General features: G+C 34.6%; 1 protein-coding gene across 1 annotated transcript in view; it reads right to left on the minus strand.

Moving 5' to 3' along the window:
- Positions 1-706: 706 nt before the first annotated feature.
- Positions 707-26,824, minus strand: part of LOC125061706 (EF-hand domain-containing protein 1-like) — a 72,212-nt gene continuing 46,094 nt past the window's right edge. Inside the window, exons 7-16 of the mRNA XM_047667271.1 lie at positions 26,615-26,702; positions 25,022-25,172; positions 21,910-21,979; positions 20,353-20,469; positions 12,160-12,382; positions 8,703-8,863; positions 6,467-6,675; positions 4,301-4,502; positions 2,719-2,871; positions 707-990 (exon numbers count right to left, since the gene is read on the minus strand). Of these exons, the coding sequence (XP_047523227.1) occupies positions 733-990; positions 2,719-2,871; positions 4,301-4,502; positions 6,467-6,675; positions 8,703-8,863; positions 12,160-12,382; positions 20,353-20,469; positions 21,910-21,979; positions 25,022-25,172; positions 26,615-26,702 (1,632 nt within the window). The 3' untranslated portion in view covers positions 707-732. The remainder of the gene's footprint in view (positions 991-2,718; positions 2,872-4,300; positions 4,503-6,466; positions 6,676-8,702; positions 8,864-12,159; positions 12,383-20,352; positions 20,470-21,909; positions 21,980-25,021; positions 25,173-26,614; positions 26,703-26,824) is intronic.

A 26,824-nucleotide genomic window follows, 5' to 3' on the forward strand; every position in this document is an offset into this window, starting at 1 on the left:
CTAAAGTAAGATGGCGTCGCGTCGCAGCAGTCCCTATGGCGTATCATAAACCTCAAGTTATTTACGTGTTAATTATCTTTCTAAATTCATATTATATTTTTATCAAAAACAGCGACGAAATTAAACTCCAAGACAGTAATTGGATTAGTTAATATTTACAAGCATTACCATTGTGTCACGTGACTGAGGTAAAAAAATGAATATTTTTAGTTAAAATTTATGATTTACTCCATAAAAGTATTTTAAGCGATATGTTACACATATTGTACCGTGCTTCCGATAGCTCTGTAAACAATAGTTACGCAAATATCATGAGTGGCGGGCTTCCTGTCAACATTTCTATCTATTGTGGTTGACACTATAAGTCCCACAAAATTTTGATCTGAGGCCCAGACTTAAGGTTAGTAAGGTAAAGGTTGTAGCGCCACCAGTTTGTTTATTTTTTGTAAATGAAGGATGATTTTTTTCGTCGCATTCGCTTGTCATACTGCCGGGAGTTATTCAAGGTATTTGTATTAGACAACGTATTAAACTTTTGAGCAGTCAAAACATACAATGAAAAACTGAAATTCTAATCTGAATCAAATTCCCCCCCCCCCCCCCCCGAACCCCGACCTAAAAGGTTGTAGCGCCAATTATACATTAACAGCTTCCTGAGGATTTGTAGTAGGCTCATGATGCACTGGGAAGGAACGAATTAAAAAACATTTAATATATTTTAATTAAAAATCATTAAACCGGTCCACGTTTATCAGGATCGCAGCAGGGCATCACAGCCTTAACGTGAGGACAAGCGAACGCCACGTCTTCCTTCTTCTTGGCACACGGGTTGATTGGCGCTGGTGCCTTGAGACAGGCCTCCGCAGGGGGCGGCAGCTCTCGAGGGTGTTCCGCCACCCTCGCAGCCGCGGGAGATATTTCGGGAATATCGCGGCGTAGTTTCTTGACTTTCTCAAACGCGTCGGGGGACAAACGCATGTAATCAGGCACCTGTAATAATATAATTTATTATTGGTATTTTAGTCATCCTTCTGAACCTGGCGTCGACAAATTTTTGCTTAACTGTTTATAGCCAGAGCATGTGTGGCTTCAGCGTGCGACTCACATCCCTAAGGACGTAGGTTCAATCCCGGATGTGCAATGGACTTTCTTTATGAGCGCATTTAATATTAGTCCGGTCAATTGAAATAACAAAAATTCCCGGAGAGCCAAAAGTTGGTGGAGAGCTGGGGCTGACAATTATAAATAAAGTTTTAAAAATCCCCAACGATCCTACGTGTGCTACAAAAGTTATTCGGGGTCAAAGGTCAAAATTTGAGGTTATTTGATTTTTTCTCGAAAACTTCGATCGATCTTAAAATTCTCTACTGAAGACTCTTTGGACCACTTGACCTTGACCATTTGACCAACATTTTTATTTTTTTTAACGGTAAAGGGCAAAGGCAAACATCGTGAGGAAACCGGCGGGTCTTAGACCCAAAAAGTCGACGGCGTGTGTTAGGCACAGAAGGCTGATCACTTACTTGCCTATAAGATTGACAAACGACCATGAAACAGAACAGAAATCTGAGCCCCAGACCTAAAAAGGTTGTAGTTCCAATGATTTTTATTTTTAGTTTATTTGTAGAATCGTAAGTAATGACTCCCATGTGTCAAAGCCAAATTCGTTTTTGACATACGAAGGTTATAATTGGCGTTTAGGGTTATAAAACTCGTTTATCAAGATTATTTTATCTCGACTCTCAATTGGAACCTTCGACACGACACCATACAAGGTCAAATTGAGCAGAGACAATTATAAAAATCTTAACTATTCTTATTATTATGACATTATGATAATTACACATTTGCATGCCTATTATATGGGTGATTGTGTGGTTCTTTATAATTAATCAATCTGAATATACCACTTCCTTTACAAAAAAAAGATTTATTAATATTCTTTGGCGTATAGCCATGCGAACACAGGCCAAAGGATTGTGAATCAGAGTGTACGAGAAAGATTAATTTATCTTTAAAATCATTCAATGCAACGCAACCGTAAATACGCAATTACGGTCTTTAAATTAATGTACGTTTTTCCTAATTTATTTCCAAACGAGTCACGAGGAAAAACATGCATAATTATGAATAAAGGTCAAAGGTCAATTATTAAAGATATTATTTTTATATCCAATATATTATGTGTGTAACATTAAAAGCCGATCACAGTTATTATATTAGTCTTATTAATTTTTTAGATAGATATTTCTATTTAGATAGATAGATTCTTTATGCATTGGTATAAATAAGCACTTTTGAAATCCGTGACTTGCTTTAATTCAATTAAAAAGAAGATTGTTTACCACTGCACAAAACGATAAAAAAATCAGTGGCGCTACAACTGTTTTATTTATTTTTAAATTTTCATACCAATTCAAAAATATAAGATGGATGACAATGTATTGCTTGCCAGCCATGACTGCTGTTTGCGCTAAATCGGTGTCAGTCAAAGAAGGAAAATGGTAGGTGGTGTATCGGCGTGCGCACTAACTATAGACAGCATACCGTACCGCATTTTCTTTTTACCATTAAAGGATCCCGTGCTTGGTGGACACACCACCGTTGATGGTAAGTGCTAGTCTTAGTCTGATCGATATTTTTTTACCGAGGGAAGGGAGCATCCTGGATATAGCCCAGGCACGTAAGGTGAGTTTAAAAGTGAGAATAAAATCTGACCTCTTTGCAATCAACTCCATAAGTGCCAAGGTATCCAGGCAAGTGCGGTTTGGGTATAACCTCTTCACCTGTCGCCTCCTGGCTCTGTTTATTCGGAATAACTTCGTACGGGCATATGTTATGTTCGCGTCTCGCTGCTCTTTCATCAGCGTCCTGTCAAAAGTAAAAACTTGTTATAAAATCATTAATTAGCTTTTAAGTTTTTAGTCTGTTGTTAATATTTTTTTTTTTTTGTATAACTTTAGATTAAGGTACTATGTATATATATATATATATTTTTATATAACATTTGTTTCTGCACTTCTCGCACGAATCATGTTTCTTTTTTTTTTAGTTTTTCTTTAACTAATTTGCCTGGAAGAGATCGCTTATTAGCGATAAGACCGCCCGTTGCATCCCTTAATTTTTTTTGTATTGTGTATGATTTATTGTTTTTTGCAACGAAGTGTTAATAAATAAATAAATAAATAATTATTAGCCATTTACAGTCTCATTTATTTATTGAACTTGACCACATCATAATGCTATAGCTATTACAACATGTTCCACATGACTTCTAAAGTAATTTATAGTTAATTATTAATAATAAAATATGTTAAAAAAATATCTTAACCTGTAATTAACAACGATGTTTCATATAAATTAATTATCGATGTGATATTGTATTTGGATAATTTTTCGATGGGGTCCAAGAACAATTGCTGAATTTAAGAGCATATGTTTTTATTAAATAAACTGAGAGAACAAAAAAAGCACCAAAAGGCTGTCAACTATCATTTACAAAGGTACGGTAAGCTACTTTGGGGCCGTCATGTATTACTTAAGCAGATTTACTGCAATTTATCCCCTCCCCCCTCCTCTTTCCGGCAAAACTAAGCAAAAGCTCTGCAGCAATGTGTGGGTAATATGTGTAAAAAATAAACAAATTGGTGACGTAATCACCAAATAAGAAAATCAAAGATTCCCCCCCCCCCCCCCCCCCTTACCCTATAGTGCTTACGTAATACTTGAACGGCCCCTTTGTCCAGGATAGTCTCCACAAACTTGATAATGGTGAGCAGTGATGGCGAACTACCCGTTGGTCTGACCAAATTAAGACAATTATGTGTCCCAACATTCCTACTGCCCTGAGCCAACCCTTGCCTAGAGCATTGTGGAGGCAGCAAGTCGATGTATCGGGTTTTAAGACTGGTATGACCTTCAGTAATGAAGATTACGAGAAAAAAGAAGAAAACAAAAAAGTTTCGTATCATAGTTTTCAAAGATCCACATATCCATCCATTTTTTATAGAACATCTAACCAACGGGCAGGTATAACCTGATTAGTAATACCGCTGCCCATGGACACGCACACTGCCAGAAGACTCGCGAGTGCGTTTCCAGCCTTTATTTAGTACGTACCTTCTTCAGGTGTATGGGGTCGATTTTTTTTTATAGAACAAGGGACAAACGGGCAGGAGGCTCACCTGATGTTAAGTATTACCGCCGCCCATGGACATTCTCAATGCCAGAGGGCTCGCGAGTGCGTTGCCGGCCTTACAAGAATTGGTACGATTTCATTCTTAAAATTACTTTTACTTACCGCATCCTTATATCTCTCGCAAAAGTCTTCATCATCAGTGAAGTGAGGCTGCTGCCCCGGTGGGTAAGTAGTTCTAGCAGCTTTCTCCCGATGTTCATCAGGTGCTGGTCCACTGAAGCATACCACTTTCTGCTGATCTTCTCGAGCCATTCCAGACTTTAAGATTCCTTTCAGTGGTAGTACATTGTCACATGTTGGGTTGCTGGAAATGTTGTTGCTTAGTTACAAAGAGGAACTATAATATTATATACTAATACTCTGTATGTTGGTAACAAATGACTCTAAAATTACTGGACTGATTTCCCGAGCAAAACCCAGAGTTTTTTTGAGACCTTGCCAGTAGTTCAGTACTGTGTAATGGTTTCAAGGGGAAGGTGATTAGATTTTAAAAGGCAAGATGCCTTTATCGAGATGAGTATTTAGACCATAAGTTTTGACAACAATTATAATTAACTGTATTTATTATTATGACCTTATCGTATGGCATTTACATGCCTATTTTTATATGGCTGATTGTGCGGTTTTTTACTAATCAATCTCAATGTACTACTTTCTTTGCAAATAAACGATTCATTATTATTAAGTCAAGCTGTTTGAAAACTATTTTAATACAAAAATTATGTTTATACTTGGAGAATAGTGAGAATTGTTCTGTTAAAACTTGCAACAGCGTAAAGGGCCTCTATTGTATGGATCATTGTCAATCTAATTGGCAAGTAGGTTATCAGCCTCCTGTGCCTGACACCGTTCGAGCGAATGTTAAATGCGCACATTGAAATAACTTTCATTGGTTATTGCCATCGAACCTACGACCTCAGGAATGAGAGTCGCACGCTGAAGCCACTAGGCCAACACTACACAATTTTCCAGCTTACCTCGCAAATTAAACGTTGGAATCAGGTCAAGATAGACATTTATCGTATATGGTCATTGATTTCAAATAATTGTCCTATAATTAAAAACATATTTATGCTAACAGCATGCGCAGTCGCAGTCGCTTATTACATAATAAATATTTATTCAATTATTAATTCAAATCCCTTTGAATGTTATTTTGAACTCACTACAAGGAATTGTTGCTTCTAGATGAACCAAAGTTCTCAACTGCCCTGCGATTCTGTAACTCACTTTTCGAACTCACACAGCGGTTTTCGGATTGGCGGTCGCTCTCAAATCAGTCGTTAAGCAGTCATTTTATGATTTTTCATTCTGAAAAGGTGGGAGCTTGTAGTTTATTGTTTATTAGAATGTCAAATCATAAAATGACTGCTTCACGACTGATTTGAGAGCGACCGCCGATCCGAAAACCGCTGTGTGAGTTCGAAAAGTGAGTTACAGAATCGCAGGGCAGGTAAGAAACTCTGCCATTTAATCTTTAAAGTCTTTTGATCAATAATACTCTTAACAAGACTCAAGCATTGTAATAAGAACTATTACGATGATAGATTACATACAACTATCAAAAGGCTTTTTTTTTAATTTATATTATCTTGATATATATAATACTAATGTATGTGTGTATGCCACAAAACTCCTCTTAAACGGCTGGTGCCATTTCAAAGATTTTTTTTAGATTCACAAATCAGCCCGGCAGATGGCGGTGTAGTCGGTATCTAGGTTATTTATCTATACAGCAAATGAACAGCTGGTATATATAAATCTTCTGCGCGTGTGTTCGTAATTGAACTCCTAAACGGCTGGACAGATTTTGATGAATTTTTTTGTGTGTTCGAGTGAAGTCGAGAATGATTTACATTATTTGATTTTTTTCTATGTAAGACATGTGTACAGGACAACGTCTATCGGATCCGCTTGTATATATATATATAATTATAATAGACAAATTATATGTTTATACTAAAAGAAAAGTTTTGTAACAAACTGACCTGAAACCGTAGGTAGTGTAACTAATTTTTTAATTAAAGTTAATTATAACTTAGCAAGGATATGATAGTGAAAGATAAACGTCAATAGATTCATGAAAAACTCTGAAACTGCGTGCGGCCTATTATTTTAATCTCACGTGTATACATAAGAATAAAGATGTGATTGAACGTGGTTGACAGAAAGAAATCGGCCAAATTTCATGGATGTCATTTTAGACGAAAAAAAAAAGAAAAACATTCAAAAGTCCAAAACTCAATCGCCATTATATTATTAACTTACCTCAATCGTTGCATGCGTAATGCGTCATCATATGCTATACGATCCGTAGTTTTGGGCGGCGTAGGCGGCCTGGGCGGCGTAGCGCTCCCCTCTACAACGTCAAGGGCGGATAGACAACGCTCCATCGCGCTTGGCTCGGCGACAGCCGCTTGACCAATCTTTGCCAATTGAGCGCGTACTTCTGCAGCTTGTTCGTCACGTATTGCCTCCTGTAATTGTTATAATTAACGATATTACGCTCGTCTTAATCCCAGAACCCCGATGGGCAAACTCAAAATAACTTTATTCATATAAGAAAAGATGTTAAATTGATTCTAAATTTACTACCAGTTTGCAAGTCGAGGGCGTAGAGCGGGCAAGAAGAACTACCAAGAAACTCTCCACCACTCTTTTTCATCGCTAAGTTTTGAGTCATACAAATTGTTTGAACTGGAGCAAATAAATCCGTAAACACGTATCAAATCTACTAGTCGTTGAACTGCCTTTTGGGCCAATCTTACGTCATAAATTACGAATTATAAATTTAATAAATAGATACGACGATAAAGTTCCAACGAGAGCTTTTATCTGTAAAATGGTCATCAGATTTCGACCTGTGTACCATTGGCACAAGCTTCCATGTTAAGTATTCCTAAACTTCAATATAATAATGTCAGATCGTTTTTCTCAGATTTCTATATGTATATGAGTTTAATACATGAACAATACTGGACACCTATATGAAAAGAACCAAGGGGAAGAAGAAGAAGAGGACGCCCCAAATGAAGGTGGATAGAAGAACCAAAAGCGTTAGCAGAAATCGAATGCAGGAACAGGGCTATGGACAGAGATATTTGGAAAAAGGGGGCGTCCATAAAGTACGTGAGGTGTTTAAGGGGGGGGGGGGAGGGGGTCGAGTCAAATCTCATTTAATCTTACGTTGGAGAGAGGGGGGGTCTCGGCAAATATCACGCAATTTTTTTCTGATTAAAAAAAAAAATTAGGAAAACCATTGACCCTAAAGGCCACCTCTGCAACTGCCCGCTAACTCTATACCTAAACGCTCAACATTTTACTTATTTTGTTTTTGAGCTCTTCGAGCTCAATAGTACGAGTTCTGTGTTATTTTGAGTATTCCGAGCTCAAAAAGATAGCTTCTTACGCGTTTACGTAAGAAACCCACATTTTGAAAAATCTCACGTGAGATTAGGGGGTGGGGGAGGGGGTTGAATAAAATCTCACGACATCTCACCAGGGGGGAGGGAGGTACAGAAAATTAAAAAAAACACCTCACGTAATTTATGGACGCCCCCAAAGCTGGAGGAGGCCTTTACCCGTGAAGGGGTTTACCAAACACATGAGGTTTACCAAATTTTTAAAAGAATTATTATATAAGAAATGTTATTACACTGTTACAGAGTATCTGACTGATAGACTTTAATTTCTTTATAAAAGTTAAGTTTATTAATAATGTTAAGTACCTTTTCGCAACGTGAAGCCAAAGCAAATATACCAAATAAATAATGTATCTTGTTAGAATAAAACTGTATAAGAATAAAATTAACTATAATAAATAATAGTTTAAAAAAAACTAAAAAACACGCTTTTAAAGCACATCAAACTAAAAAGTGAAAAATAATTCCTAATTTAGGCTGAAAATGGTAATGAACAAGCTTTTTCACAATAATACCAGTATTTTTGGCTGAAAATGGTAATGAACAAAAAATACTGGTATTATTGTGAAAAAGCGTGGGGCGCTCTGTGCCATATTTTTCGTCTATCGAGCAACCCACGCTTTTTCACAATAAAATCAGTAGATATTTTTTGCCCATTACCATTTTCAGCCTAAATTAGGAATTATTTTTCACTTTTTAGTTTGATGTGCTTTAAAAGCGTGTTTTTTAGTTTTTTTAAACTATTATTTATTTTTTAGTTAATTTTTTTTTATTGTTTTCATATTTTTTTCGGATTATTGCATTGTCGTAGATCTTTGACAGGTGCGCAAAGTTTGAATAAAATCTGTCCGTTAAAAGTGGGTCAAAATCGAGTCCGAAGGAGTCGGTTACATACATACATACATACAGGTGAAGCTAATATAAAGCGTGTAATAAAGCATGCCCTCTCACAACATTGCTGTGCCTAACCAAGGTCCTTATTGTAACAAATTATAACATGTCACCTGTAAATTATAAACATAAGGAACGCAATAAAGATTTGAGTTTGAATCAAAGAAAAAAAAACAAATCAGTATTCTCACCTGCAGTTCATCCTTAAGGTTGCCCTCACTCATGTGATAGTTACGAACATTATCAATCACCTCCTGTGGGAATTTATCCGGGTTCGCACTCATGTATCGATACACAAACAAATCGCATCCGATAATCTTGAAACGATGTTTGAACACTGGTACAATTGCTCCTAAAATGCAAGAAAATTGAGCTCTTGTGACAACTTCTCACTGGAATTCTAAGCGAATATAACAATAGACACTTCTTATCCAGAGCTTGATATAAAAGGTAGTAGACTGATAAATTAAAACATTACTGGTAAATAATACGCCTGATTAAAAAAAAAAAACATATTTTTTTTTTATAGAACGGGGGGCAAACGGGCAGGAGGCTCATCTGATGTTAAGTGATACCGCCGCCCATGGACACTATAGCGCTACAACCCTTTTTTAGGCCTAGGCCTCAGGTTTCTGCATCTGTTTCATGATCATTTGTCAATCTAATAAGCAAGTAGGTAGGTGATCAGTCTCCTGCGCCCGACACACGCCGTCGACTTTTTGGATCTGAGGCAAGTCGGTTTCCTAACGATGTTTTCCTTCACTGTTCGAGTGAATGTTAAATGCGCACATAGAATGAAAGTTCATTGGTGCACAGCCGGGGATTGAACCTACGACCTACAGGGATGAGATTCACACGCTAAAGCCACATAGTGAAGCAAAAAATACCAGTAAAAACTACAGTTGGAAGTGTAATTTTTTTATTATTTGTAAAATTTATGTTCACCATAATTGTCATTTGTTTTAGAATATATAGTTTGTAACATATACTGTAAATGCATTATATATTATGGGTGTACTTTGATAAATAAGTGTTCTTTTGAGACGTGAATACAAGAATAATAATATTGTTTTCTTTAGTGATAGACTAGTGGACTTTGAGATCGTCCGTTCGAGCCGCTATACATCCCGCATAGTAAAGCTATATACAATGAATTTTAAATTTCTTGAGAGATTACAAAACAATCAAATAAATTTAATCATATTGTACGAGCCAAAGCTGTTTGCTCACTCAGGCTTTCTTAGTTTTAAAAGCGTGATTACCTAAATCGTCGAAGTTACGCCCCGAGAGTATAGCCAAACGCAGGCTATCTTTAGCATTTATATTACATAGCATTCATGTAGCATTAATTTAATGATATTCTATCCTGGATAGAAATTTTGCGCTGATGAAGAGGTAATCGAAGGCTATTTTGACGCTAAATACAAATCGTAGTATAAAAATGGTATCAAAAAATTTTATTTTATGGCTCTAATCGTTATATCGATATAAAAAGAAAAAAAGGGTGCGTGTACTTATGTACGCGCGTAAGAAGTTATAGGTACTTCTTTGACATTATTAAAAATAGTTTTTGATTGCATGCAAATAATGAATTACAATTAAATAATCAAAGACTGGAAAAGGAGTCATTATAGTTAATAAAGTTCAGTTTACATTTGAAAGATTAAATAAATAAATATTTATTATTATTCTCTTACATTAAGTGTAACATAAATTCTATTATTATTCGAATGTTGTTTTTAAATTATGTCCAATGCCGTAGCATCTTCCGTGGGCAACTTTATTCTGTTAATTTTGTGTCACGGTGCGCGCGCATCGTAAAATTTCACTCTCATCAATTTTTCATAACGCGCCTAAAGAAGTATAACTTCCAAAAATTATATGTGAGTCTATGAACTTTTCAGCCCATCTAATATATATATCCTTTCTTTAACGCGGGTTGCTAATAAATAGTGTACGATATATTTTTTCATGATTTAAAACATATCTACTGACCCAGGAACATTACATTTTGGTCTTTCGAGTCAGTTTAAAGCAATTTCAATCATCGCTTGAATTTAATTAGTGGTTTTAATTTAAACAGTTTGTGTTAACATATAATACCAATTATAATGATCGCATTTCACTAATATCGTGCCATGGACCACACTAACCACAACTCCAATATAGTGCTATCAGAATAATATTGTTTTATTATTGAACAAGTATGCGATACCCTGTTGGTAGGGATGTGAAAAAATAATCGATTAAAATCGATTTTTTTACGCGATTTTTATATTTAAAATAATCGATTAATAATCGATTATTTTTATAATTGAAAATCAATCATAATCGATTTTTTATCTACCACCTCCCGACACTATGTCTGGTCTTTTATAACCCGGACCTCGAAGTATTAGGTATATTCGATATACAACGATGTTTACAATGCGATACATTGAATCCGATTCTTTGAAGATGTATTGATATACTCGATACATTGATGTTTTTTTGTAAAACATCGAAAGGATGATAAAAGCAGTTAATTTTACAAAAACTCAAGTTTGAATGGAACACTATAATTTAAAAGTAAAATAAATTTATTCAGCACCACAAGACTACATACAATTAAAAAGACAACAAAAATACTGCAATGTGCTACTGAAAAGGAATACACTCAGCATTTATCAAAACGAGATTAAGTTAATTTATATAAAAATTATATATTTATCATAAAAACTTATTAGCGCCATCTATTCCGTCATTATGTAAACTAGGTTAAATACAAATTCTGGCACTGTCATTCAAATTATGGCGCCAATCGCCATTCGTACGTAATTCGACTCAGGAAATTAGTTTCCATTTATTGCAATTGATTTTTAAATTGAGATTGTATTTAACAACAAATTATGAAAGACTATAAAGCTTGATGTTTCGTAGGTTATTTTAAAGAACAAAGCAGGTTGTACACCTGATAAATAATACTGGCGTATGGACACAATATTTCAGAAGCCCGCGAGTGCGTTGCCGTTCTTTTAAGAATGGTACGCTACTTTTCTTGAAAGAATGTTGTAAATATTTATGTATTTATTTATTTATTTCGTAATCCTACAGGTAACATAAATTATATATAACAAAAAACAATTATACTAAAGATATAGTCAATGATTAAATACAAGTAAGTAATACGTAATTCGGCTGTGTTGTGTGATGATGTGTATGTGTGTACTCATTATGCAGGTAATTTTGCGCTATGGATATTCTTAGTACTCCTTTTAAAATTCCGCGACAGCTTAAACAAGTCAAGGCTTAAATAGTGGTCGTTGTATGTCCCGGCTGCATACACAACTGAGTTTTTAGCATAGGGAGCGTTTAAGTGTTACGTAACGAATTTTGGAGGGGGGGGGGTCATTTTATAAAACGTTACGGGGATTGAATTACGCGTTATTGTTAATATTATTTTCGACTTTCCAGTAATTTACACCACATAATGGTAACTTCTAAGTATAAAGAGTCACTAGGTGGTCACGAAACGTTTTACTATACTTGGGTACAGAAAAACGTTACGGTGCGTTACATGGGGGGGGGGGGGTTTAGTCAATAATCTCCAAAAATTGCGTGATGTAATGCTTGAACGCTCCCATAGTTGTATTGCATATTTTCGCTTACCAATAAAAAACCTATCCGGCGTATAATACGTCGGAAAATTGGGATCGGACTCCGGGGTTTGCAAAAGCATAGCCTTAAGGAATTTCCCTTCACGAATCCCGGAATTTCTCCGTGGAATTTCGCCAATTTTTATCGTCCCGTCGGCGAGGCTGTATGCTAACACGAACTGACGACCTTTATCCTCCGGATGTATCCAGTCCAGTTCACAGAGATACCGGAGGTACTGTGAAAATATAATAAATATTAATTAATATAATATACATTAGGGATGCATCGATACGCCTTTTTGCCGATAAGATACCGATACCGATACTAATGCTTATTGAAATTAAATTAAGGTAAAATATATCAAGTTTGATTAAAGTTTTTAATTTTTTTTTATTATAAAATATAAACAGTTACAAACTTTGAATAAGATTAAAGGTTTAGTAAATAAAATTAAGAATTAAGAGTAATAGTTAAATTAAAATAAATAACTGTTAATAATTAAAATTAACATTGATAAGATTTTTCTAATTCTGTATTTTATTTAATTTGGTATTGAAAAAATACTATATACCGATATATCGGTATCGGTATCGGTATCGGTATCGGATGCATCCCTAATATACATATAATATACCCGCCTCTTTATTTTCTATTTTTAGAGAAACTATGGAGAAAAAATTAAGATTTATAAGTATTTAAATCAACTTCAAAATGGCGTCATTAACGTATTAGAGATTCAAGGGTATTTTATATGCTGTAACTTTTTGGGAAGGATTAAAAAACTGTAAAAAGCGGGCAATGTTGGAGGGTTTCACGGTAATTTGTTTTAATTTTATTTCTGCACTGCGCTTTGTTAAAAGACATGTGTTAAAACAGTGCCGGATTAAGCCAGCGCGGGGCCTGTAGCAAATTATGCCTATGGGCCCTTGGTTTGCTTTAGGTTTTTAAGTTAAGGGTATTTAATAAAACAAAACTGTTTCAAATAAACTTTTCTGGGTTTAATATGGGCAAATTTAGAGATAACACTATCAATATTGACTTCTTCAAGGAAATCATTCTCTATATTGAACAAAGTGAGATGATTAAGACGTTCTTGGCCCATCGAGTTCCTTAATTCATTTTTAATACCATTTAATATTGAATAAAAACGCTCGCCACTAAATTAATACTTTTTTTATTACGGTTAGACAGGCGTTGGAGAGCGGGGCCCCTAAATTCGCGGGGCCCGTAGCATTTGCTACTCTTGCTATATGGCTAATCCGGCACTGTGTTAAAAGACTAAAAATATTAAATAAAGGCACGAGGATAAAAAATATCAGTGGCGCTACAACCTTTTAGATGTGGGCCTCAGAATACTATACTATATTCGCAGAGTGAGTTCACAGTAACGATATTGTGTATCTTATGTATTTAAAATGTTTTGGATAGTATATGTAATTTTTTGTGAAAAAATAAATAAATAAAATCTTTTTCGTGATTTTTACATACACTATTAATTTTTACTATTATAATTTTTTCTCCTATTTTTATTATTACTTTCTTTTTCTTTTTTGCGTCTGAGGCGCAAACTAACTGTTGCGGTCTCTGGCAGAATGACCAGCGCTGTTGAACACGTCTGCTCCACAACATAATGCTGATTCAGAGAGAGTTACAATCACAACGCACACACATTACACACATAAAATGTACCTTATTCCTTTTATTCTTTCCACAATTTTTCTTTTTGTTATTATTATTTTGTGTGTTTCGTTAGTAATAAATGTTATGTCTATGTCTATGATAATGATCATAGACATAGACATAACATTTATTAACTATGCCTATCCAATGGGATAGGCATAGTAAGATTTCCTCGCGATGTTTTCCTTCACGAAAAATTCGACTTAGGGTCCTTCAAGAAAAGAGCGTACCAATTCTTAAAAGGCAACGCTTTCGCGAGCCTCTCTTATCATTGAGAGTCCATGGGCGGCGGTATTACTTAAGATCAGGTGAGCCTCATGCCCGTTTGCCCCCTATTCTATAAAAAAAACGAGGGAGTGCTAAATGCCTACATATTGGTGCACAGCCTCAAATCAAACCTACGAACTCAGGGATACCTTAAAACACTCAAAATACAATAAAAAACCACAAAATAAAATTGAGATAACAAAATAAATTGTATGAGAATAACATTAAGTACACGCTAGTGGGTCACGCGTGTCGAGTTGCGATTCTCAGGTAGGTACTTCAACCTGTTTTAGGGACACAAAGTATATGAAACATATGGCATGTATATGTGAGTGAACCCAAAAGCTCTCAACGAAAAGGTATAAGCACTGAAATTAAAAACATTTTTATATAATTCGTGCATCTTAACTTAACGACTCAGTAGCAACGTAAAACTCTCGGTTAAAGTTTAAACGATTTTGGTTTAGTTTAACTGTAATCTAGTTCAAGTACAGTTTAAATTCAATATATTTATCTCAAACTTGGGAAACCTAAAGCGGCAGCACACAAAGATACAGGTGTGTCTGAGGTCGATTGATAAAATAAAGAATACATTTTAAATAACTTGGTACATTTACCAAATGTTTTAAGTCTAGTAAAGTTCCTCTTAAAGAGAAACACATCAGCCCTTATTAATGTTCGGGCAGTGTGGACCAACGTCGGTTGTAATAATCCGCTAAAGTCTAAACAGATCTCTATCTGCAGTAAACGACGCAAGATTACATTTTTAAATTGCATAATTGTATTTCTTAATCTAGTTTGTCTTTCATTTTGATTGTATAAGTTTTTTCTTTACAGTACGAGATCCGGCTGCAAGGTTAGTGCGCTCATCTGTTATTTGCTAAGAACCATTTTTATGTATATTTATAATTAGGAAAATATGCAAGGTGCCTATCGAAATTTGGTCGCTAGTGTTTTTAATGAAAATATTCGTTCACTTAAATAAAATATCGTCTACATCACGGCAATTTACATAAGGATTTAAAAAAATCACGGGTGCCGATGCCCACCAGGCCGCATTTCTTCGTAGCGAGGTGTAAACAAGTATGATTTCGATACATAGTACGTTCATAACGTACATTTATTAAATACTAGCTGGCCTGGCGAACATCGTACCGCCTAACAGTCGATTCTTTACTTTTTTTAAATACTTATTCTGCTATTAGATTTAGCTAGTAGATAAAAAAAAGAAAGTTGATAAGACAACAAATACATTATGTCAAAAAATTAAAATTTACCTTCCCAGAACCCCTCCACTAACACTTGAACTTTATGATATGGTATTAAAGTTCAAATTGACTTTTAAGTATTATTACGAATATTTTGTATGGGAATATAGAAAAGTGTTGTTTTTAGACTTTTTCACTCATTTTTTTTAAATTTTTCTCTCCGTAAGAACCATCCTCGTACTTCAAGGAATATTATAAAAAAATAATCAGACAAATCGGTCAAGCCGTTTTCATTTTATGTCGTGACAACGGAAAACGGGTTTTATTTTTATATTAAAGATATATAAAATTAAAGCAATTTTTTTTTCTATTATTATGATAATTAATGTAATGTTTCCCTTTAAACGTTGTGCACACTTGTCATTGATACACGTCATGCATGTTTGTATGTCGTGTGTTAGCTGTAAGTTATGTATGTGTTTCGTTAGTGTGCCTTTTTTAAAGAAATAAAAAGAATACATCATTACGAATAACAAGTAAGGCAGCATATATTACAATAAAAAAAAAATGTGCGTGTACTAGTGTACACACGTTAGAAGTGAAACTTCTTTATGACCTTATTTTTCGAAAAATTATCTATAATATGCAGCTTTACAGAAATTGGTTAAATAAAGTTAAATTAGATAAAGTTTAACAAAAGGCTTTTAATATCACAGACTTGAATACAAATAGTACAATTATTTCATTTTACCTTATTACCACTAAGATTATTACAGAATTTCATAAATTGTAATAGAATTTTTAGTATCATTGTTATCGTTATTATACATTTTTGTTATTAATGGTTTAGAATCTCTTTGAATCAACCCTGGTAGGGACAAGAAAAAGACGCGCGTAACGGTCAAATGTGACGCGTAACCGAAACATGTGACGCGTAACCGAAAAATGTGACGCGTAACGAAAAAATGTTACACAAAATTTTTTTCCAACCCCTATAAAGAAGTTTCACTTCAATAAATAAACTTAGGTGGACATGGCCGGGGCATATGGCAAGAGGAACAGAAACGTGGAGCAAGTACTAAACTGGTGCCCAAGGTACAATAAACGAAAAAGAGTAAGACAATTTAGAAGGTGGATAGACCAAATTATGGAAACAGCAGGTATATGGCAGATAGTGGCACAGTGCAGAGAGGAATGGCGGGAATTGAAGGAGGCCTTTGCCAAAAAAGAGCACACAGATACCTAAAAGAATGAGATAGAAATATTAATGTGTTTAAGTGTGAAAGTATCAGAAATAAAAGGCTATTACAGTGCAACCTTAATAATATAACGTACCTCAATATAACGACTTCGTAATCCCCTTGAATTGTCCATAAGAGTCAATATAAAATATACCTTTACATTGCGAACATTCTTTGCGTACAACCTCTTTATAACGAATTTTCAACTATCAAGAAAAAGTATTCATACCTCTAATTAACGAATTTTGCCAACCCAAAACCTTTATATAAAGTTTCCACCAATAATATAACTCTTAATCTTATAATGTGGTTCATGTCTCGACATGTTTCGACACGCTTTTGTTTGTAAAGTAATCATTGTTGTTTTGATGGAAAGTAATGTAAACAAACACCTCTGCTCGTCACTATTGTTAAAGATTTAAGTTAAAATGGCTCAGAAACGTTACCTCTTTATAACGAATTTTAGACCAATCTAACCTCAACATAACAAACCTCAGTTCAACGAATTACTTGACATTACGAATATTTTCTTGTTCCCCTCCGATTTGTTATATCGAGGTTGCACTGTATTATATTTATTAATATCACCCTGAGTACTTTAATGTGTAGTCCATAAACTAGTGTTATTAAAATTTAATAATCGACTCAGAGTTGTTCATCAAGACTTACTTAATACTAAGAGAATTCATAATCGAGACTAAGTATTACTTTTGTTTGTCATATTTGACAAACGATTTTTCGATTTAAATGTTTATTTTTTAAATCCGAATTCAAAATGGTCCATTCAAAAGTATATAAAGTTTTACTTGTAAACTTATAACAGCACAGATGCTGCAAGAGTTCCAAGACTTGGCTTTGAAGTACAACTTTAATTGAATACGGCAGCGTTATTCTGTTATACTATTGAGCGTTTGTGGTATTACAATCGTTCACTTTCCTAAGCTAGTGTAATTCTTGTACACTTTTATCATGGTATTTTATCGCTGTATAGACTTACAATAATTTTATTTGTTGTGCTTAATATATAGAAAATAATGACTGTTGACGTAATCAACAAATTATAAAGTCAAATACCCTCCCCCCTCGCCCCTATAGTGCTTACGTAATACTTGAACGGCCCCTTAGCCACTAGGCTCTATTATCGGATGTTAAACACAAAAAGCAAAGAATTTTAATCCTCTTCCAGGTTAGTGGAAATAGTCCGAACAGTCTAAAATGGGGTATTATTTCGTACTGCTCGTTCTTATTAATCAGTAGTGCCTACCTAGTTCCTATATTTAGCTGTTTATATATTCTCAAAGTCGTTAAAAAAGATCTTTTACTGCCCTAAGCTAACTACGGCTGTTCTATAAAAAAAACGAGCGAGTCTTCTAGTTCCTATGTTTAGTTGTCTATATTCAACAATTGTAACTCCAAGTATAAACGAATATTCGTGCCTATCATTTGTCTCGTCCTAAATCTTTCACTAGCGATTATTCCATCGACAGTTTTGACAAACTTGATTTAACGGAATAGCGCCGCTAAAGTTATCGCCAGGCGCATTCAAATACGTCGCAAACCGATACAAAGCGTTCCTTCGATCGTTTATTGGAAATTAATTCTGATTTCTAATAACGTTTATTTATTGCAATTTTATTATAGGCAACGAATATGTTGGCTACCTTGAGCGCATGGGCTCAGATCGGCAGGTGAAGGAAGCTTACCTTTGCCGTCCTAGTGGTCGGAGACCAGCCCTGCGATTCTGTAACTCACAATAAACTACAAGCACCCACCTTTTCAGAATGCCAAATCATAAAATGACTGCTTAACGACTGATTTGAGAGCGACCGCCGATGCGAAAACCGCTGTGTGAGTTCGAAAAGTGAGTTACAGAATCGCAGGGCAGTGGGTCGTACGCATTAAACACTCGCTCGTACACAAAACATCGAAAGGAAATTCGTGCATTACGTTCTGGGAGTCGGAAGGTTAAAGGTTCTGTGTGTGGGTCACAGAACCTTTAACCTTCCGACTCCCAGAACCAACATTGGGTTCCGGGAGCCTCTTCACAGGATGTGTTCTACCTTCGATTCTGTCACTAACATCGACCCTTCTTTGCACTCCTCGACTGCATAATTTTAAACAACTATTGTTGTCCTAATCCTTGTATCTTTCTTCTTTATTATAGCTACTAGTATGTTTGTCTTTCTCCGGATTTCTAAATTTTGTGCTGTCATGTTTTGTTTTGCTTCGCTTTATCATATTTATTATCAGTTAAACTTTTTGTGGATACATACAATGTGTTTATTATATTTTTTTAACTTTTTTTTATTGTACTAGAGTACTTTCATAGGAAACTTTTATAGATATATTATTTTATATATTATTTTTGTATATTGTTTTTTTTTTAGCTGATCGGGCAAACGTCGTTTTGCCAAGTAATATCATTTATAATAAAAAATAGGGTTTGATCGTAGAGGGGTGAAAATTAGGGGTTGTATGTATTTTTCAATGCTGTATCATAAAAAAATAGAAATTAAAAATTTTGTCTAAAAAATAAAAAATAAAATTTAGGGGTGGACTACCCCTAACATTTAGGGGGATGAAAAATAGATGTTGGCCGATTCTCATAGATACCGGATAAGCACAAAAAATTTCATCAAAATCGGTCAAGCCGTTTTGGAGGAGTATGGCAACGAAAACTGTGACACGAGAATTTTATATTTTATTGTATAGAGATGTACCTATCAGTTATGTTTCCCAAATAAATAAATCGACGGCGGCGTGTCATGCTCAGAAGGCATTATACTTCATGAAACAGATACAGAATTCTGAGGCCAAACCTTTGAAAGCTGTAGCGCCAGTGGGTTTTATATATTTGTGCTTAATATAATTTTATAAGAGCAGTGTTGGCCTAGTGGCTTCAGCGTGCGACTATCATCCCTGAGGTCGTAACTCGTAGGTTAGATCCCCGGCTGTGCACCAATGGACTTTCTTTCTATGTGCATTTAACATTCGCTCGAACGGTGAAGGAAAACATCGTGAGGAAACCGGCTTGCCTTAGACCCAAAAAGTCGATATTCGTCACGCACAGGAGACTGATCACCCACTTGCCTATTAGATTAACAAATGATCATGAAAACAGAAATCTGAGGCCCATACCAAAAAAGGTTGTAGCGCTACTGATTTACGGATATAGTTTACGTTGATGTAGCAAGAAAATTAAAACTTCTCTACTCTTCTAATACCATTGGTAAAGCAAATAAGAGAAGAGAAGCGAAATTGACTTCTGATAACAAAACATTAGCTTAGAAAGCTTATAGTATTTTTAAATAGACTTCGGTTTCTGATTAGTTAAGAAAAATATTATTTTTACACGCTTTATATTAGCTTCACCTGTATGTATGTATGTATGTATGTATGTAACCGACTCCTTCGGACTCGATTTTGACCCACTTTTAACGGACAGATTTAATTCAAACTTTGCGCACCTGTCAAAGATCGATGACAATGCAATAATCCGAAAAAAAAAACTTAACTAAAAATTAAATAATAGTTTTAAAAAACTAGACTCTGTGCCATATTTTTCGTCTATCGAGCAACCCACGCTTTTTCACAATAATACCAGTATTTTTTGTTCATTAGCATTTTCAGCCTAAATTAGGAATTATTTTTCACTTTTTAGTTTGATGTGCTTTAAAAGCGTGTGTTCTAGTTTTTTTAAACTATTATTTATTATAATCATTAGCAACTGTCAAAAGGACTGTCCTTTGGTTTCAGCTGTAAATCAATACCCGCCTCATTGTCTCAGGCATTTAATATTTTATAATTACCTTATTAGCATTTAGATTGTACTTGATGACATCTTTATGTGGTGGCTTTGGCATCAGTCCGAAGCATGATTGCAGTGTATCCTCTGGAGTACCAATACCAATGTGGGGCGGAAGACTCTGAAAATCATTAAAATGAAATCTCATTAACACACGGGTCGAAAGATGTTTAGGTACAGTGAGATTTTGAATGCTAAGAGCACAAAATGAAGCCCAGCGGTTAGGGCTGAGAGAGAAAGAAATAGGTGGCGTCTCTCTCACACCCACATCCCCGATCTTACAGCTACAAGTTACCTATTAATGAAGTGTCCAAATTTAAAGAAAGACTGTACAAATGACAAAAACTATTTTTTTCACAACAAAAAGAAGTTTCGTTATAACCGTTTAGAAAGTTGATTGAATATCGATATTTAATTAAATGTCTAGAGATTCAATTAACTCTCTGATTTAACTACTTTACTGCGACATAATTATATAAATATAGTTATATTGCCAAAGACGTCTTTACGAGGAATTATTTCCAATTCTATATATTACATAATTTTAAGCGTTGGAGCACTTTGTACCTACTGTGTCCAAATTTTCCTTATCAAAGAACAAATCTGTAGTTTTTTTAAAGAACAGGTCAAACGGGCGGGAGGCTCATCTGATGTTAAGCGATACCGCCGCCCATGGACATTCTCAATGCCAGGGCTCGCGAGTACGTTGCCGGCCTTTGCTTTCTTTGCTTTGTTTTAAAATCATGACAATAATATAAAGCATTTCATTCAAAAAACTAGCTGGAGTGGAAGAATTAATCTATGAACTCAATTTCCATTCTTCTATATATATATAACGTCTGCCCCTTTACTCTGTACCCTGTAGCTATGGCGGAATGAAATCGTGTGGATACACACATATAATAACATAAATACACATATAATAACCAAATCAGTGTATACAAAATATTGTAAAAACTATTTATAAAAATATGGAGATTCTTGCCCATTCTTCTCCATAATATGAACCTTTTGGGACAACTAGTAATTTTTTTAAATATTTTTATTTGTAATTTTGAGTTTCAAAAGTGCCTTTTAGACCTAATTGAAATAAATTATTTGACTTAACTTGATAAAAATTTATTTAAATTCTCATTATTGAGACCGGGATAACTATTGGAAGTTACACAGTACGAAGGTTTTTACAGATCTATTCTGGAGTCAGCCAAGTGTAGCAAATATACATTAACAGTATAAAAGCAAATATTGATATGGATGTTAGTTGAGCTAATCACGTAATAAACTTATACAGAAGGTCCCATAAGTACTCAATAATTTAAGCGACTTAGTAAAAAGTCAAAAATCATTTATTCATATAGGTAACACATTGTACACTTATAAACGTCAAAAAAGTTGGCGGGTATTACATGGATCTCACAAATTTTTACGGTAGAAGAACCGCGTTGCGAGACTTAGTTTTTATACAAGTTATGTTTTTGATGGCATATCTTTTATGTTTGTTTGGTTCCTTATAAAAGTTATCACTTATCATTCTCACAATCTAGCAATTTCACATACATACCTTTGGGAATTCCTTCTTTGTTTCATGGAACACTTGAATCCTCTGCGGCTGATCAATATTCAGCATTGATCTGAAAATATCTTAAACATTATTACTATGTAATCGCAATAATATTTTTGTAATAAACATATATAGCCTATAACCTATATGGTGGTAAGTATAAGATGTATATGTGATCAGAGACCACATCGATAACTATTACTGAAGCCACTGATTATTTTATTTTTCCTCTCAAAAATGATACATATTAACATGAGCACATTCAGATACTTATGAAAATATGTCATAGAAGGGATATACACGTGTGACCAGATCATACAACTTCCTCAACAGTAGCCCGCAATATCGCAGCACACAACTCACGAGGGGATTCTTTGTATTGAAGTCGCATGGGTCCGCCAAGCAACCGCGAATATATAATATAAATACATAATTATGTAGCATTTAAGAAAATAATTATAGCAAACAATAAATACAGCAAGGTTCCTAAAACAACTCGGCGAAAGGACGTTGCTAAGTTACTGGGTAGAAACTCGAAACTGTCCATCGATAACAAACTCCTTATCTACAATTCTGTTATAAAACCCGTGTGGACCTACGGAATACAATTGTGGGGAGCTACATGTGACTCTAACAAAACTAAAATTTAAAGAACACGAAACTACATCCTTAAACAAATAAGCAATTCGCCTTAGTTCATAAGAAACGCCGAAGTACATGAACATCTGGGCATACCTACAGTCAAGGAGGAAATAAAAGTATACGCTCAAGTACAAGTACAGTACAGTACAGTACAGTACAAGACTAGGCTGGAAAATCATCCTCACCACCTAGCTGTTCAACTCACCCTACCGGAGTATATAAACCGACTCAAAAGACGAAGAACCTTGGAGCTCATCAGCATTAACTGAGCTAATATTAATATGGTAGATATTCCTAATGAGGAATATCTCCACCCGCAAATTATCCTACAACTCATCTGCTCATAGTCAGAAGACAAAAAAAAAAAAGTAAAGACAAAATATAAAAAAAAAGTTGCTGAAAATCTCCACCACACATTTCTTCACAGTATTATTGTAATTAAAAGAATTAAGTTGTCGCATTTGAAATATTTTTTTGTATTTAATGAAAATAAATGTTTATTCAAGCATCATTTACAGGAAAATATATGTAATATTTTATTTTGTCATAATACATATTTAGTTCCTGTCATAATTATTTTATCCATATCTATTTATTTATTTATTACCTTATTCAAAAACATACACATAAAAAAAAAGAAAGCAGGTTACAAAAGTTATAAGGCAACGGGTGGCCTTATCGCTAACAAGCGATTTATTCCAGGCAACCCTAATATGGAACAATAGAAAAAGAAACACCACATATTACTTGTACAAAAGAATTTCGACATTTCACAACCAGGCGATGGTTTATAATACTTATACCTTTTTTATATCTGATGATAAATGATAGCCTATGGACGCACACTTGCTGAAGTACGTTGCCGGCCTTTTTATCATAAAGGGTTTTTTTAATTTTTTATAGCAAAGGGCAAATGAGCCTACGAGCGGTATGGACACACACATAATATCTATCGTGTTAATTGTGAATAAAGTGTTTATTAAATGTTTGACATTTAAAGTACTACTCAGAATCACCATTATATCTAGTTTGACTCACAAAATCCCATCTGGGTTGTCAATTGTCATATTGAATATCGTTAACTGACGTGAGTGACATTGATTCTCACTCCGCCATGTTGATTCCCGGAGGTATCAAATGGCGCGCAGCGATTTGATCAATATAATATTTGAATTTCGAACAAACTTAAACACAGAGTATTGAAATTAAAATCTTAATGATCCAGTCAAATGTCAATTACACAAAGATAAGAAGTTTTTATTCTTATTTTCAATGCAATTTCTTTTTTACGCAATTTCTATAGTCTATGGCTAATATTTTGTAACCCGCCATTTTGAACATTTAGTAACGTTGTTGTTTATTGGATTCAATTATAAATCATGAAATTTGATATACATACTACATAGTTGCTGTTATTTATTCCTTACAGGGCTTGCCTGGAATCGCTTGTTAGCGATAAGACCGCCCCGTTAAGTCCCTAGTAATTTAATATACATGTTTATATATGTACAATTATTAATATAACTAGTGTTAATAAATATGTTTTTTATAACTTTTAATCAGTTAATAAGTCGGTACTTGCGAGCCTTCTGGCAATTCTAAACAGCAGATAAACCTCCGGCTGTATTGTCCCATGTTGTAAAACAAATACCATACATAGCTGCAGCATAAGCTGTCTCAAAAATCGATTCAAATTTCTCTACAGAATAGATTATTCTCTAAGATTATACTAAAAAAATCAGTAAAGAAACGTACCAAAAACTAAACCGAAGATAGAATTTATCTGTTAAACCCATTGATATACAAAAAAACCCAAGATGCACAGTCTCGAATAAAAGTAACGCTCGAAAGTGTCCCGAAACACTATTTCTGTCCATAACAGTATATGTTACAAGCATATATTATTGCAAAATCAACCTTACGCGAATTGCTTAAAGTTGTTATTACAACGCAGTGTATACGTACTTAAAGCAATAAAATTTTACGACCGACCGTGGTCGGTAGGACAAGGTATTGAGTGGAGTCGAACATGACTTTTTTATTTACAACTATTTAACATAATTTTAAATTTATCCGACTTTTCGGGTGCTTTACAGCGTGAGTGGTCACGGTGACTAAAGACAAAAGGTGTTGGATGTTAAATAGTTGTAAATTTATAATAATACATAACTTTAATCCGGTTAAAAAGTTTTTTCTTTAAATTAAAAAAAAATGTTAAATTGGCTACCTCCTGACCCACACTTTATATAGCGTAAATATATTTGTCAAAAACTACACACAAAAAAGTTCAAGAGTACATAAATTTATAAAAACACAAATAAATAACATCGACTCCACTTATAGACGCGAGACTATTTGAAATGAGCGCACAATTTAGAATGTTGCGCTCATTTTTTGAGGACGTTTTTTTGACGTTGAGTGTGCATCTTGGGTTTTTTGTATATCAATGGTTAAACCTTACAAAACTCACTTGTAATAATGTCTAGTGAATTTGTCACAGTCAAAAATCAAGAAACGTCGTCCAAGAATGAAGACAGTTTCGCCGACAATCAGATCCCTTGGTGAATAGTACTCAGTCACTTCTTCATCTGTTATCTCCATCGCGATGGACGGGAACGACACTGCAATGTGGTAAAATAAATTAATAGGTCTTTAGTATTACTTTAATTATAATTTTTTTTTTTTTATTATTAAAAAAAAAAAAAAAAAACAAAAAAAAAAAAACCATGGCGATTAAAAAGAGTGGCGGAGAGTTTATTGCCAGTTCTTCTCTTCCGTTCTACGCCCTTGATTTGAGAACTGGCAGTAAATGTAAAATTAGAAGCATTAATATTTATTTCTTTAATGACGAATCACAAGTGTACATTGTGTTACCTACGTGAATAAATGATTTTTGAATTTGAATTTGAATTTGACTACTTTACTGCATTCATACGATGTTTTGTTTGTAACATTTTGTCAAACGAAAACTTGGCCCGACCGACGAAGTAACCATTAATTTTCGAATGTTCCCCTCGATTTGACTGGGATGCCAATATAAAAAAAATCTGCGGCGCTACAACCTCTTTAGGCCTCAGATTTCTGAATCTGTTTCATGATAATTTTTAAATCTAATAGGCAAGTAGGTGATCAGCCTCCAGTCAGACACGCCGTCAACTATTTGGGTACTAAGACATGTCGGTTTCCTCACGATGTTTTCCTTCACCGTTCGAGCGATTGTTAAATGCGCACATAGAAGAAAGTCCACTGGTGAAACAGCCGGAGATCGAACCTACGACCTCGGATGACACTGCTCAATGATGAAGGATGCCATTATCAGATCGTAGTTATATAGATGATGCCTAGATGCCTTATCACCCTTTGGGATATTTTCTTTCCAACAAAAAAATAATTATCAAAAATCCTTTAATAAACGGCAAAGTTATCAGTCAAAAATTAAATGAATTGAAAATTATTAACATTGGTTTCATTACAGTTACAGAGTACGTATCACCATCAAACCCAAACATATATACACCTAAATACAGTTTAAAAATGGATTCCCTTTTCGAACTCACACAGCGGTTTTCGCATCGGCCGTCGCTCTCAAATCAGTCGTGAAGCAGTTATTTTATGAATTGGCATTCTGAAAAGGTGGGAGTTTGTAGTTTATTGTTTATCAGAATGCCAAATCATAAAATGACTGCTTCACGACTGATTTGAGAGCGACCGCCGATATGAAAACCGCCGTGTGAGTTCGAAAAGTGAGTTGCAGAATCGCAGGGCTGATAGTGCTCGCTGAAATTTTAACTAACCAATTCGTATTCCAATTTATTCTGGTACATGAATGTAATTTGTTCATAAACTAGTGACTGAAATTTTAAGTGTAATAAATAATAACTAATCATTGTTTATTAAACAAGTTTTTCGTTTATTACCGCGTGCAGCAATATTTTAAATGTATTTTTTTTCAACGAATTGTGTAGTTCCTAAGAAGCGCGTTCAAACTTTAATATTGTATTTACCTTTGTTTAATATTGTATAACCGTATCGCGAAAGATACGAAGAATTCAGCTCTATTTACCTGGCCTTTCTTTCCACTTCTTTGGTACTTTCCTCTTCTTCAAGAGTAGAGGAAACGGATCCTTTCCACCCCTTTCGTCGTGAAGTTCCTGTGAAGTAGACTCTACTAAGTTTTCAATAGTATATTCAGGGCAAACAAAGGAGTAGAGGGGGGGTACATGGGGGGACCATGGCCCCAAATTATTTTTTTTTCAGTCGAGTTTTTCAATCA

The sequence above is a fragment of the Pieris napi genome, chromosome 24, assembly GCF_905475465.1.
Source record: "Pieris napi chromosome 24, ilPieNapi1.2, whole genome shotgun sequence".
Classification (NCBI taxonomy): Eukaryota; Metazoa; Arthropoda; class Insecta; order Lepidoptera; family Pieridae; genus Pieris; species Pieris napi.